The 12,683-nt window shown below is 44.9% G+C and overlaps 1 protein-coding gene across 1 annotated transcript in view; it reads right to left on the bottom strand.

The window, feature by feature from the left end:
* TRAPPC12 (trafficking protein particle complex subunit 12) overlaps positions 1-12,683 on the bottom strand; it is a 113,643-nt gene that overhangs the window by 44,911 nt on the left and 56,049 nt on the right. Inside the window, exons 6-7 of the mRNA XM_075923543.2 lie at positions 11,806-11,918; positions 2,683-2,755 (exon numbers count right to left, since the gene is read on the bottom strand). Coding sequence (XP_075779658.2) covers positions 2,683-2,755; positions 11,806-11,918 — 186 coding nt within the window. The remainder of the gene's footprint in view (positions 1-2,682; positions 2,756-11,805; positions 11,919-12,683) is intronic.

Consider the following 12,683-nt stretch of genomic DNA (forward strand, 5'->3'; position numbering starts at 1 on the left):
CTGTCAGATGACTCAAGCTCCTAAATAATACTTGCAAGATATGCTGCAGGTGGTGATGGTACCTCCCTTATAATTTTTAGTTCACTGGTTAGAACACTTACCCAGGATGTGAAAAACTTGGGTTCAAATCCTCTTTTTAATGGGGCAAAAGAGTTTAAGGAGGGGCCTTGCACCTCTCACAAAAGTGCTCTAGCTGTGGAGTTAAGGGATAGTCTGATGTCGGGTTCCCTCAGTCTCTCCTGTTGAAACTGTTCCATGTATACATATTAACATAGTCAGAGCCAGAGAGAGAAAGTCTGAATGAGAGTAGGCTACTGGTTAGGGTACCCTAGGCTACTGGTTAGGATACCCACCTGCGATGTGGGAGATTCAGGGTCCAATCCACCTGCTCCAATCACTGTTTCATGATCAATCCAACTTCATTACAGGTTGAACCTCTGTAATCCGGATTTCCCTAGTCTAGCAACAGCCTTGGTTTGGCATCGTCAGTAACCCTGTGAGAGCACTCATGGGACAAACTGGTGAACCAGGGTCAAGAGTGTTTCCAGACTAGAAGGCCAGGAGAAAGCAGAGCCTTGGGCAGGCACTGACTGCTCCTGGTCTGGCAAATTCCCTGGTTTGGGACTGATCAGGGGTCAAGAGTACCAGACCAGGGAGGTCTGACCTGTAGGAGACATTAAGGGTACTCCACATCATAATATCCTTTAGCTCAGGGGTGGGCAATAATTTTTAGTGAGGGGCCACTCCAAGATTTTGGAAAGTGGTCAAGGGCCGCACTTTCTGTGGAGAGGGAACGGGGGGTCTAGGGTGGAGGTTGGGTTCAGAAGGGCACATGGGGTCAAGGACTAGGGTGGAGGAGATGGTGTGGGGTCTGAAGGAAGGAGTTGTGACCTGGGGCAGGGGAATGGGGTGCAGGGTCTGGGAGGGTACTTGGGTGTAGGAGAGGTTTCTGGGGGAGGGTGTAGGAAGGGGTACAGGGTCTGGGAGGCAGTTGTGACTTGGGGCAAGGGGGGTGCAGAAGGTTTGGAAAGTGACTTGGGAGAAGGAGTTGGGATGGAGGTGCCAGAGGTAGGCTCTGGCTGGGAGGCACTTACCTAAGCATCTCGTGGCCTGCAGCACCCCCAAGGCAGCCTGGGCTCCCTGCCTGCTGCGCCTCCAGAGCATTGAAAATGCAGCCTGCTCCCTCCACCTGGCTCTCAGCTCTGGGATGGGGAAAGGCTTGTACCGCCTCTATCCCCCAGGTCAATCTCTTAGCTTCCATTGGCTGGCTGTTTCTGGCCAAGAGGAGCTGAGGATTGGGCTGGAGGTGGGGAGATCACATGAAGTCTCCTCCTTCCTCCAGGGCAGAGAGTCACACAGAGAAGCCCTGCATTTAACTCGTTATTATTCCGAATTAAATAAGGAGGGGTGTCTGTGGGCCAGATCCGGTGGCTCGGTGGGCCGAATCCAGCCTTCGAGAGGTATCTTGTCCACCCTTGCCTTAGCTCAATGGTTAGAGTACATTTTTGAGATGTATGAGACCCTTGTTTGCATTCAGTATCCCAATCAAACAGAGAGGGATTGAACCTAGGTCTCCCACATGCCAGGCAAGTGTTCTAATGTTATAAGAGAGCACCACCACTTTCCCCCTCCTAGAAGCATCACCATCTAGTAAGCATGCGCTCAGTACACTTAACAGACTGGGCCCAGCAAGAGAGAGACATTTCTACCAACTATATTCCGCTAATTGGAGGCTCCTTCTGGGGATTAGATAACTGGATGCCATGAGTGAGGTGTTGTACACATGCACTGAGGCAAAATCTTTGGTGTCTTGGGAACTTTTAAAGCAAACATTTAAGTGTCATGTGAATTTAAGGTTAGGTGGCAGCTAAACAAAGTTTTACAGATTATAGTAGAGTTTAGGCACCTAAAGTCTCTTTGGGATGCTATTGCCCAGATCTTCATGTATCATTTTCAGTGAGTCTTAGGCTCTTAAATGCCTAAGACATTTTATAAAATGTTCTCTCTCATCTTTACCTATGTTTTTCCTTTTCTCCATTCCCTCCCACCCCATGTGCTTAAAGTTACTATAAGACTGTGAAAAACAAAGATTATAAGGGAAAAAGGAATACTGCTATCAGGATTCTCAAAACTCACTCCTCTTTCTTCTTGCCTTATGATCTTGAATAAATAAGTTAATTAAAGGAAAAGGATAAAGGAAAATATCTCCCATAAATGTTAAATCAAAATTGGTTAATGAAAGCAAAAGACCATCAAATTAATATAATCTGCTGGGACCAATAGGGAAGGAGGGAAAATTTGGATCTAAAGAAGTTTTTCAAACTTCAAGGGAGAAGATTAATGGCAGCAATGAGCCTCTTCACACAGAATGCCCACCTGCTTTATCTCCAATACCTCAGAAATGCATTGTTTTACCCGGACACCCGTCACTATGAATGGCAGCCATGTTCTTTGGTTCTTCAAATTACAAAGGAGATTTGATTTAATGCATCAATTTGATCGAAATAAATGTGAAATGAATTCCAGCAAATAAAAGTACAAAGTGTATCATTTCAGAGTCCGAAGAGATTATAATTGACAAAAATACTTTAACAACTTTGGGCAGTCTTGTGAAAACTTTTGGCATACCTGGGCAAGTGATACAAATACAAGGCCATGAAAAGAAATTTAAAGAATACCTACCTTGTCTGTTCTCTTGCGTAATGTTAATCATACTTCCATCTTCTGCTAAGCCATGCTCCAAATTTTCTAATATCTGTTGCAATTAAAAAAAAAAAAGAGTTTAAACAGGCATTCTGAAATTAGGCAGCATTTTACATTATATAAAAGTTATCTATAGTTCTCATAGTCTGCATGTAAATCGATTCCAACAGGAGTGTTTCACATGGACAAATTTCTAAATCACTGATTATTACTATAGCCAGGTCACTCATGAACAGAGAGTCTTTGTATTGTAGTGCTGATCTCAGAGCTCAGGTTGAAGACACTCACAAAGCATTACAAGACAGCATACACCAGGAACATATGCATTTTGTTAAACAAAATATCAAATATGCTCCAAAGGTCAGTGATTATTAGTTCTTGCAAAAATGTCAAACTGATTCCAGAAGAGCAGAGGATTTTTAAAAATGAATTTTTATGTATCACATATATTCATTGATGCTGTATTTTTAAAAGAATTTGCCCTCTTTGTTCTTAATAATAATCCTTCTAACTCTCATTCCATTTCTTTCCCAGAGTTGGCTTTTGTTGCTGTTTTTTTATTTATTAGAGATTTTAAATAATGTAAGCTAGGAAATGAGTGGAAAATTATGTTTGTTGGATTATCTGTAGAATGAATATGTATAACTATTAGAGCTTGTGGCTTAAAATGTCAAAACTTTGAAAATATATCCTAGAGTTTCATTTGTAATGTAAGCCAGTCCCACTATGTCATATTCAAATACCTCTCTGACTCCTGAAGATCACCTGATTTTTGCTGCTTCCCATTCTCTCATCCACTGCATTTCAGTTTCATCTTATTTGTCACAGTAGATTGAATGGAACTCCCTTAAGAGCCTGTTAAGCCATTTACTCTTTAATTAGCTGCTAGGTTTAGTTTATCAGCAACATAGAAGGCACTCCCTCTCCTGGGGGCTGAGTGCACTGCCTATGTAGTCCTTTCAGCTCCTACCACTTAAAAGAGAGATTATTTACACTCAAAATATGCTCCTTGCTTTCCAAACAATAAAAAATAGGGTACATTTTTTAAAAGAAATCAGCTGACCCTATAGCTTACGTTCTATTTTTAAAAGTATGTTAGACCTTAAGAGCCTTTTGAAAATAGGATGCTGTTCCTAGATTCTTTATAGGGTACGCCATCTTTGGTAATGACTTTGGATTACTCTTTAGTAGACAAGTGTCTGATAAATATTTCAAGCCTTGATCTAAACTTTATTTCTATAGTAAATTAAAAGGATGCTGCAACCTGCAGGAGAGAAGTTAAAGTATGGCTTTTTCTTACCTATCACACACCTGTAAGAGGATTGGCATTACAAAGGACTCAGCTAAGTCTAGACCTTGATCTGACACACAACAAATCTACCAGCTGATATATGAGATAGTTTGTATTTTTTTTAAAAGGAAAAACCACTGAGTTATTTTCCAGTCTACTAAGGTGCCACACGAAAGGTAGAAAAATAAAGAATCCAAGGAGTAGGAACAATCCCATGCTCTTCAACAGTTCACAAAACATGGTTATTTTAGTCAACAGGCAGGCAGAGTTTATTTTGCAACAGAAGAGAATCATGGGTTAAATCAGGGGTGTCCAAACTTTTTTCAAAGAGGGCCAGATTTGATGAAGTGAACATGCGTGAGGGCTGACCATTTTGCCTGACATTCTTTGAACCATTAAAATTAAATGCAAATTAACTATTTTATGCAAAGTTTATTGCAAACGGCAAACGACATAACACCAACTATACATGTTGTGTCCAAATATATTTATAACTGATTTAGACCAACTGACATTAACTGAGATTTTACAATGTATTCATCTCAATTGAAAAAAAAACTTGCCTACACTAATGTGAAGGGTGAAACTGAGATCTGGACTGCAGTACATAGGCTAGGTCTGGTTCAAAGGCAGTCCCTGATCTCAGCATCTGCAGAGTCCGTCCCTGCACTCTCAGCCCCAAGGTAGAGGGCTTGCAGGGTCAGAGGCGGGCGGAGAGCGCAGGGCACGCTGGCCTCACGGCAGCCCGGGGGCAGGGCGAACCCGTAGCCAAGCGGGGGAGCGGGGCTGCGGACGTGCCCTACACGGAGGACTTTAGGACCGCAGCGGCCGCCATGGACGGCGGCGGCGCGGCCGGAAGCGGCGCCAGTCAGAGGAGCGCCGGGGAGCCAGGAGAGGGGGAGGAAGCGGGGGCTGTCCCTGCACTCTCAGCCCCAAAGCGGAGTGCAGGGGCAGGGTTTGGGACCGCCGCGGCGGCGGCGGCCCGAAGCGGCGCGCTGAGCGCGCCAGTTAAAAAAAGCACCGGGGAGCCGGGAGAAGTGGGGGGCCGTATTAAATCCGACCGCGGGCCGCATTTGGCCCGCGGGCCGGACTTTGGACATGCCTGGGTTAAATGCAATTCTGAAGTAATTCCACTGATTTCAGGATGATTTAGTTCAAGGTAGTGTTTTCTTTTTAAATATATGTTCCTAGGTGTATTTGTTAGAGTTTCTTTCACAGTACAGGTTGTACCTCCCTAAACTGGGACTCTGGTTTGACAACTGGACCATGGATGTTTCTGGACAAGAGAGCCCTGGGCCAAGGTGGTCTGGTGGTGGGGTTAGGAGCTGCAGGAGGGCAATGGTCCAGTGGCATGGCTGGGAGCCTCACAGCAGGGTGGAGGCAGTGGTCTGGCAGTGCAGCTGGGAGCCTTGCAGTGGCAGGGAGGGGGCAGAATGGTGGCATGATCAGGAGCCCCACAGCATGGGGGTTTGGTCAGGGCCAGCAGCAAAGCCACCTGGAGGTAGGGGGCTGACCAGGGCTGGAAGTGGAGCTGGCGGTAGCACCTCTGATAGCAGGCGGGAACCGCTCTATTCAGGAAGCCATTTTTTAAACTGGCTCCCCTCATGGACCGGCTCCCACCTGTCACCCCTCATTGTTGCTTCTAACAGAGAGGCAGCAGCACAGGCTGGCAGAGGGTTCTTGAGGAGTGGGGCTGGGAGTGCTGCCAGCCCTCCCCCTACTATCAAAAGTTGTGTAATCACTGAAATTTGATGCAGTTACTTGACTATTCAATTACATGCTATCTAATATCCCTACTTCCTGGTCCAGCAAATTTCCTCATTAGGGACTGGTCAGGTCCAACCTGTAGTATTGCCATTTCATGATCAGAGATTGATTTTCAAGCGAACAACTCATTGAGCTGAATGGAAGAAACAGTTTGCACCTTTGTTGCTGATGCTACTGTTTGTCTGCAGACAGTTTTCTGCAATGCTGGCTTAACAGGGCAACAGCATATTGATTTACACGGAGAAGGCTAGTAGTACCGCAAAGTGCCCTAGCAATTTCCACACCCTGTTCCTCTACCCTAAAAGAAGACGCTTTAAGTTCTGCAGAAAAAGGCAGAAATTGCAATAAGACACAACCTGTTGGACATGCCATTCTGGAGCTCCTGCGATTGGTGATACTCAGCGCTATATAGGAGACCCTCGCAATCGCTGTTTGAGGTTCCGCATATTCACAGGAGTCTCCTGGCCTGGCCTGGGAGATGGGGACCGGGAGCCACAGTGAGTTCCCCATCACGGCTCGGAGCCATGGTGAGTTCCCCATGCCTGCCCAATGCCACAGTGAATTCCCCACAGCTTCTTGGCAGCTGCAGTGAGTTCCCTTTGGTGAGTTTCCCATGACTCTCGGCCCCAGGGTGAATTTGGGAGCTGCAGCTCCCAGTATGTGTGAATTTCATCATTAGCAGTGGTGCCAGGAATGCATCTAACATGAATGGCGAGAATTTCCTGTATTTGAATTCAGTGGAAAAAATGTACAGGATCTAAAATTCCTCCTTGACGTATATCCACAACTATACATTTGCTTAAATGAAACTGGATGCTGGGAAAAGTTTCTATTCAACAATATGCATAAGGTATGCACAACAAAACTCTACCTATGCATGTACAACCCTGACACAATGGGAGAATTATAATACCCTATAATACTAATATTATAATTCTGATAAGGATTACGCAGGAAAGCTGACCACAAAAACTTTGATTATTTCCCTTGATATTGACTTGAAAAGCTTTGGTTATGCCAGTCCTTGAGAGTTCTTGAATGGAATGTGCCTGTTTGGCTACAGTTTGTATTGTAAGGTAACTAAGTATTTATTAACTAAAACTGATTGGCTGGCATAACCTTCGAGATGACTTCATGCCCCATGTTTATATCTGATGAAATTTTGGCTGCATCAGATCTCACCTTGAGCAGTGAGTGCAACGTGAGGGAGTTCAGATTAAAATAAAACGTTCAGAGGGCTGGAGAGATGGAAGAGCAGATTGAAAGAGTTAAATGTGCTGTGCATGGACTTGCTGAAGAGAGGTCTACAAATATCTGAATGATGTAAACACTAAGGAGCGAGAGGTAACATTTAGGATGACTGAAATGTTTAAGTTTAGGGTAATAGGATAAAATTAAATAAAGAAAAACAGAATAGAAGAAATTTTCTTACAATTAGACCAGGGTGGGCAAAAGGGCCTCCGGGGGCCGGATCCGGCCCGCCAATCAGGTCCTGGGGGTGGGAGGGAAGCACACAAAGTTTCCTTCGCTCTGCCTCCACTCTTCAAAGAGCACATGGTGCTTAGAAGTGCCACATGCTCCTGGCAGGGTGGGAGGAGACTTCATATGCTCACCTACCCCCAAGCACTGATTGGTTTGGGGGTGGGCGGGGGGAAGCATGCAACATTTCCTCTACTCTGGCCCCTACCCTGCAAGGAGCGCATGCTGCTTAGAAGTGCCATCATGTACTCCCTTTCCCCACCCCCCAGCCCTGACTGGCCTGGGAGTGGGGGGAGAGGGGAGAATGTACAAAGTCTCCTCCTACCCCCCAGGGGCATGGGTCCTAGGGGGAACCTCTGGGGGAGGCAGGGGACAAAGACTTCACTCACTCACTCCCCCACTGCCAGGCTAATCATGGTCTGTGGGTGGGGAAGCAGGAAAGAGTCCTGGCCCTGGCCCTGCCCCTTCCAGGGCATCCCGGAGCCAGTTCAAAAATTTCTGAAGTGTCCCTTTGTAAAAAAATTATTGCCCACCCCTGAATTACACAGTATAAGTTGAACCTCTCTAGTCCAGCACTGTCTAGTCCAGCAACATCTGTGGTCCAGCATGTTTTTAGTTAGCTGGATGTCCACTTATCATGGGTGCGGCCAAGTTTCCCAAAAATCCCATAAAGTTTGTTTACAGTCATGGCTCTCAGTGTTCTGTGCTGTTATTTAGCTCTAATTTACCCCTAAATGTACATTAAAAAGGCAAATAAAAAGAGATGTGTATCTTTCATTCCAAGGTTGACCACACATCATTGTTCTGCTAGGGACTTGTAGTTAATTATAACATTTGCCTGTTTCAGTGTAGCCAGCCAGCTGGCTGATGAACAGCCACATTATGGCATTAATTCATTCTGAACCACAGCCCTTTTCTATTGCAGTTCTTGTCCTCCCCGCATGGTAAAGGGATTTAATAGGTTGGGCTCTACTGCTGCCTCCCAAGTAAATTGTGCAAGCTCTGACAAATACCAAAAGAGGCGGCATTTCAAATACCAGATAGCATGAGACCAGGATATGAAACATTGATATACTGCATGCTTGTGTATGCAACATTCATTATAGAAGTACCATTTTGATGCTGGTTTTAGCGGCAGTTAGGAGGAGTTTCTTTAAGTTACTAAAGAGTGCCTATCCAGGAACAGGTAAAGGAAAGTCAGAGAAGAGGCAGAATGTGGGGCTAGGTCTACACTCTAGCCTTTTTTCAGAAAAATCTACGCAAGTTGCGCTCCCCAATTACCGTAGCTTTTTGCGATTGCTTTTCTGGAAGAGGCTTTTCTGCCTTTTGGCTAGACAGGGCCAAATGGCAGAAAAGCCTCCTCTTTCAGAGGAGCCTTTATTCCTCATAGAACAAGGTAGACAGGGCTCCCCGAAAGAGCATGTTAGCTCTTCCGCAAAAAAAAGTGGAAGAGAAAACGCGTTCTCTGGATGCAGCGGAGTTTTTCTGGGATACTGGAGGTATTCCGGAAAAATCCAAGAGTCTAGATGTACCTTAAGGCTGGTGCATCAGAAAGTCAGAGTCACAGAGGCTCAGAGTTAAAGACCTGTACAGACCCCCGAAGTGAGACCACCAATGCTACCCACACACTAAACCCAGTAACAGTATATACACACTGTGCAAAATGATGAAAAACTTTTTCAAAAGAACTTCTCTCAATTGCCAAATTCTGTACATCCCAAAAGTGTTTTCACACAATTCTTCCTTCTAACACTATGGCAAGAGTCACAGAATCCTTCATCTGCTAAACCATGTCCACAACAGAAAGAATGGAGTCTTGATTTTTGGTTTACAAACCTAGTTATTCTATTATATTTTGTTTTAATAAATACATATTTAAAACAGTTTACAAGTTTTACCAAAGGAAATAATATTGGAAATTATCTAACTTCTGCATTTGTATTATTCAAAGTATTTCTTAGTGTAAGTACAGCAAACACAAGCTAATACGACAAATCCTGAGGTAAACATATCTATTTATCTTTGCTAAAGTTGCAACATTTTTGAGTATCACAACTGTAAGCAATGCTACATTTCTTTAAAGACCTAATCTGAAATTTAAAATAGTGTTTATAATAAATAAAAACAGTAACTCTTCATCTGAAATACTAGAAGAGATACTTGTTTGTAAACTTTATAAAAGGGAAGTTTTGTCACATTTGCATACAAGGTGTTTGGACCAACCGACTAAGATGTGGGTAGTATCCAGAACAGCCACTACTCTAATTTCAGCACTGAAAAAACTCTTGTTAAAAACTGGAACTAAAATTGCATTAAATCTTGATCCACTAAAAATAATTGATTAGATTTCCAAATGACTGTCACTTCCATCATTGCATGCAGTGTTGTGGCCATGCTGGCTCCAGGATATTGGAGAGACAAGGTGGATGTTGGTGAGAAAGTCAAGCTTTTGCGCTGACACATAAGAAGAGTGCTGTGTAAACTCAAATACTTGTCTCAGCTGCCTCATCACTTCCACTGTTAATTACCCTGATTGCTAATATCTTTTGAAAGGGGAAGACGACTTCCTGGTCACTAAAAGCAATACTATGCTCTAGTTTCATGCAGCTATACAAGAAGAGAGTCATTTTGAATACTGCATACAGACGTGGTCGCCTCATGTAAAAAAAAGATATATTGGCACTGGAAAAGATTCAGGAGAGGGTAACAAAAATGATAGGGGTCTGGAATGGGTCCCATATGAAGAGAGATGAAAAAGACTGGGACTTTTCAGATTAGAAAAGAGCAGACGAAGTGAGGATATGATAAAGGTCTATAAAATCATGACTGGTGAGGAAAAAGTGAATAAGGAAAAGTTATTTATTTTTTCCCATAACATAAGAACTAGGGGGTCACCAAATGAAATTAATAGGGAGCAGGTTTAAAACAAACAAAAGGAAGTTTTTCTTCATGCAGTGCAGAGTCAACCTGTGTAGCTCCTTGCCAGAAGATGTTGTGAAGACTAGGACTTTAAAAGAGTTGAAAAAGAACTAAGTAAATTCAGGAAGGTTAGGTCCGTCAGTGGCTAATGGCCAGGTTGGGTAGGAACAATGTCCCTCTTTTTGTCAGGGGCTGGAAATGGATTACAGGAGAGGGATCACTTGATGATTACCTGCTCTGTGCACTCTCTCTGGGGCATCTGGTATTGGCCCCCTGTCAGCAGACAGGATACTGGGCTAGACAGACCTTTGGTCTGACACAGTGTAGCCATTCTTATGTCCTTAAGTTTTTCCACTCAGCCATGCATAGTCCCCGTCAAGCTTCTGGGAGAAAGCCAGAGAAGTACAGCCATGTTTCTATTCTCCCCTTAAACCAGTCAACAGAACTGGCAGGCATGAGGAGAAAGGGAAGAATTCTTCATCCCCAAAAGGAGTGAAAGTAAATTACTTCCCAGAAGCTGTGGCAGGAATGGCCTAACCCAATGGTCCCCAACATGGTGCCTGCTGGTGCGGGGCATTTGTGTGCACCCACCAAGTGCTTGGGGCTGGCCTGGCCCCGGGCACGTGGCGCATGCATGGTGCCGGAGCCGGCCCCAGGCACATGGCGCACGGTGAGCGCCGGTCCCGGGAGCGCTGCGGATTGGCCGCCCGAGCTCTGGGCGTGCGGCGCATGAGGGGAGCGCCGGCCCCGGGCGTGTGGGGGGGAGTGCCGGCCCTGGGCATGCGGCGCTTGGGGGGGGGCGCCGGCCCCGGGGGTGCAGCGCTTGGGGGAGGGGAGGGCGTGCGGCAAATTGGCCATCCGCGCCCCGGGCGTGCGGCCCTTGGAGGGGGCCCTGCCTGCGGGCATGCGGCTATGGGGGGGCCCTGCCCCCGGGCGCGCAAGTGTTCCTGCCCTCTGGCGCCCAGCGGGCAAACGGCCACGCCCCCTGGAGCCCAGAAACTTCAAATGGTTGGGGACCACTGGCCTAACCCCTTACTTGTGCTTTTCCTGAGCATTGCACCTAAATATCACCTCATTGTTAGTCTAAAGTTTAAAATCTACTCCTACACCCAGATGCTCTGGGTAAAGGCAGTAAAATCACCTGCATAAATATTAAGATGTTCTATTGTATAAAGCACTGTTTTTCATACTGTGGGGCCCTGGGAGTGAGGGGTACCTTGGGTGAGGTTATCAGAGGACATAGCACTGTTCAGTCCTGTTCCAGCAGCAGCTGACTATTCTCCTTCTCTTCTTCATCTCCCTAACTGCGTGGGGTTCCCTATGGCTTCTTCCATGTAATACTCTGCTGCAGCCCAGACACCCAGTTGGCTGCACTCCCTGCACCCACATGTATTTTAAACCCTCCGTAGCCTCCAGAAACAAGAAGTTCTTGGCATGGGAAGAAGGAGAAGAGCACCAGTCTGCTTGACTCAACACTAACATGGTGGTTCTTCAAGCATGGAACCAGTGATCCTGCCCAGGCTCTAAATGTGTGTTGCCTCCCCCACCCCCATGAGTCACTTTCTGCCTTAGAGAATCAGGAGCTGGAAAGGAGAGGGGCAGGCTATATGAGAAGGATTCTCTCTTTGGTCTAGAGAAGATTTTACCTTTGTGCAGATTGTTTTCATGTTGTGTAGTCTATCAAGTGACTCCTGGGGATTTCCTAAGTACTGTTCAAGTTCAGCATGTAAAATCCGCATAGAAAAGGGCACCATGGAACCTAGAATCATAATGAATTGTTAATTAATTTGATTGCTACAGTTAACACATATTATTACATATAAGAACATAAGAAGGGCCGTACTGGGTCAGACTAAAGTTCCATCTAGCCCAGTAGCCTGTCTGCCGACAATGGCCAGCACCAGGTGCCCCAGATGGGGTGGACTGAAGACAATGATCAAGCGATTTGTCTCATGCCATCGATCTCCAGCCTCTGACAAACAGAGGCGAGGGACACCATTTCTATCCCCTGGCTAATAGCCTTTTATGGACCTAACCTCCATGAAATTATCTAGCTTCTCTTTAAACTCTGTTACATTCCTAGCCTTCACAGCCTCCTCTGGCAAGGAGTTCCACAGGTTGACTACGTGCTGTGTGAAGAAGAACTTTCTTTTATTAGTTTTAAACCTGCTACCCATTATGATCTATATGGTGTTTCTTAAAACATTTTCTAGGTGAATTCACTAGAGAAAGTGATTAGGAATTTAAATCTCTAAATTCTCTTCTTTGATTAAATAACTAAAACATTTTATTTGTTTAACATTGCTACTTTACAGAATCATGTAGGACAGAGCAATATAAATATATACAAACAAGCATAATCATAATAGTGAAAATGTGCAACTAATTCATTGTTAAAATAATAACATACGGTGTATACAGAAGTCCAAAAGAAATTTCAGGAATGTAGTAGCAACTGAAAATAAGGCTTCAGAATTGAAGTTCACCTACAATGGAACTAGAGAGTTGCTACAAAAATATAATT

Source organism: Pelodiscus sinensis, chromosome 3, assembly GCF_052426305.1.
Source record: "Pelodiscus sinensis isolate ZL-2025 chromosome 3, ASM5242630v1, whole genome shotgun sequence".
NCBI lineage: Eukaryota > Metazoa > Chordata > Testudines > Trionychidae > Pelodiscus > Pelodiscus sinensis.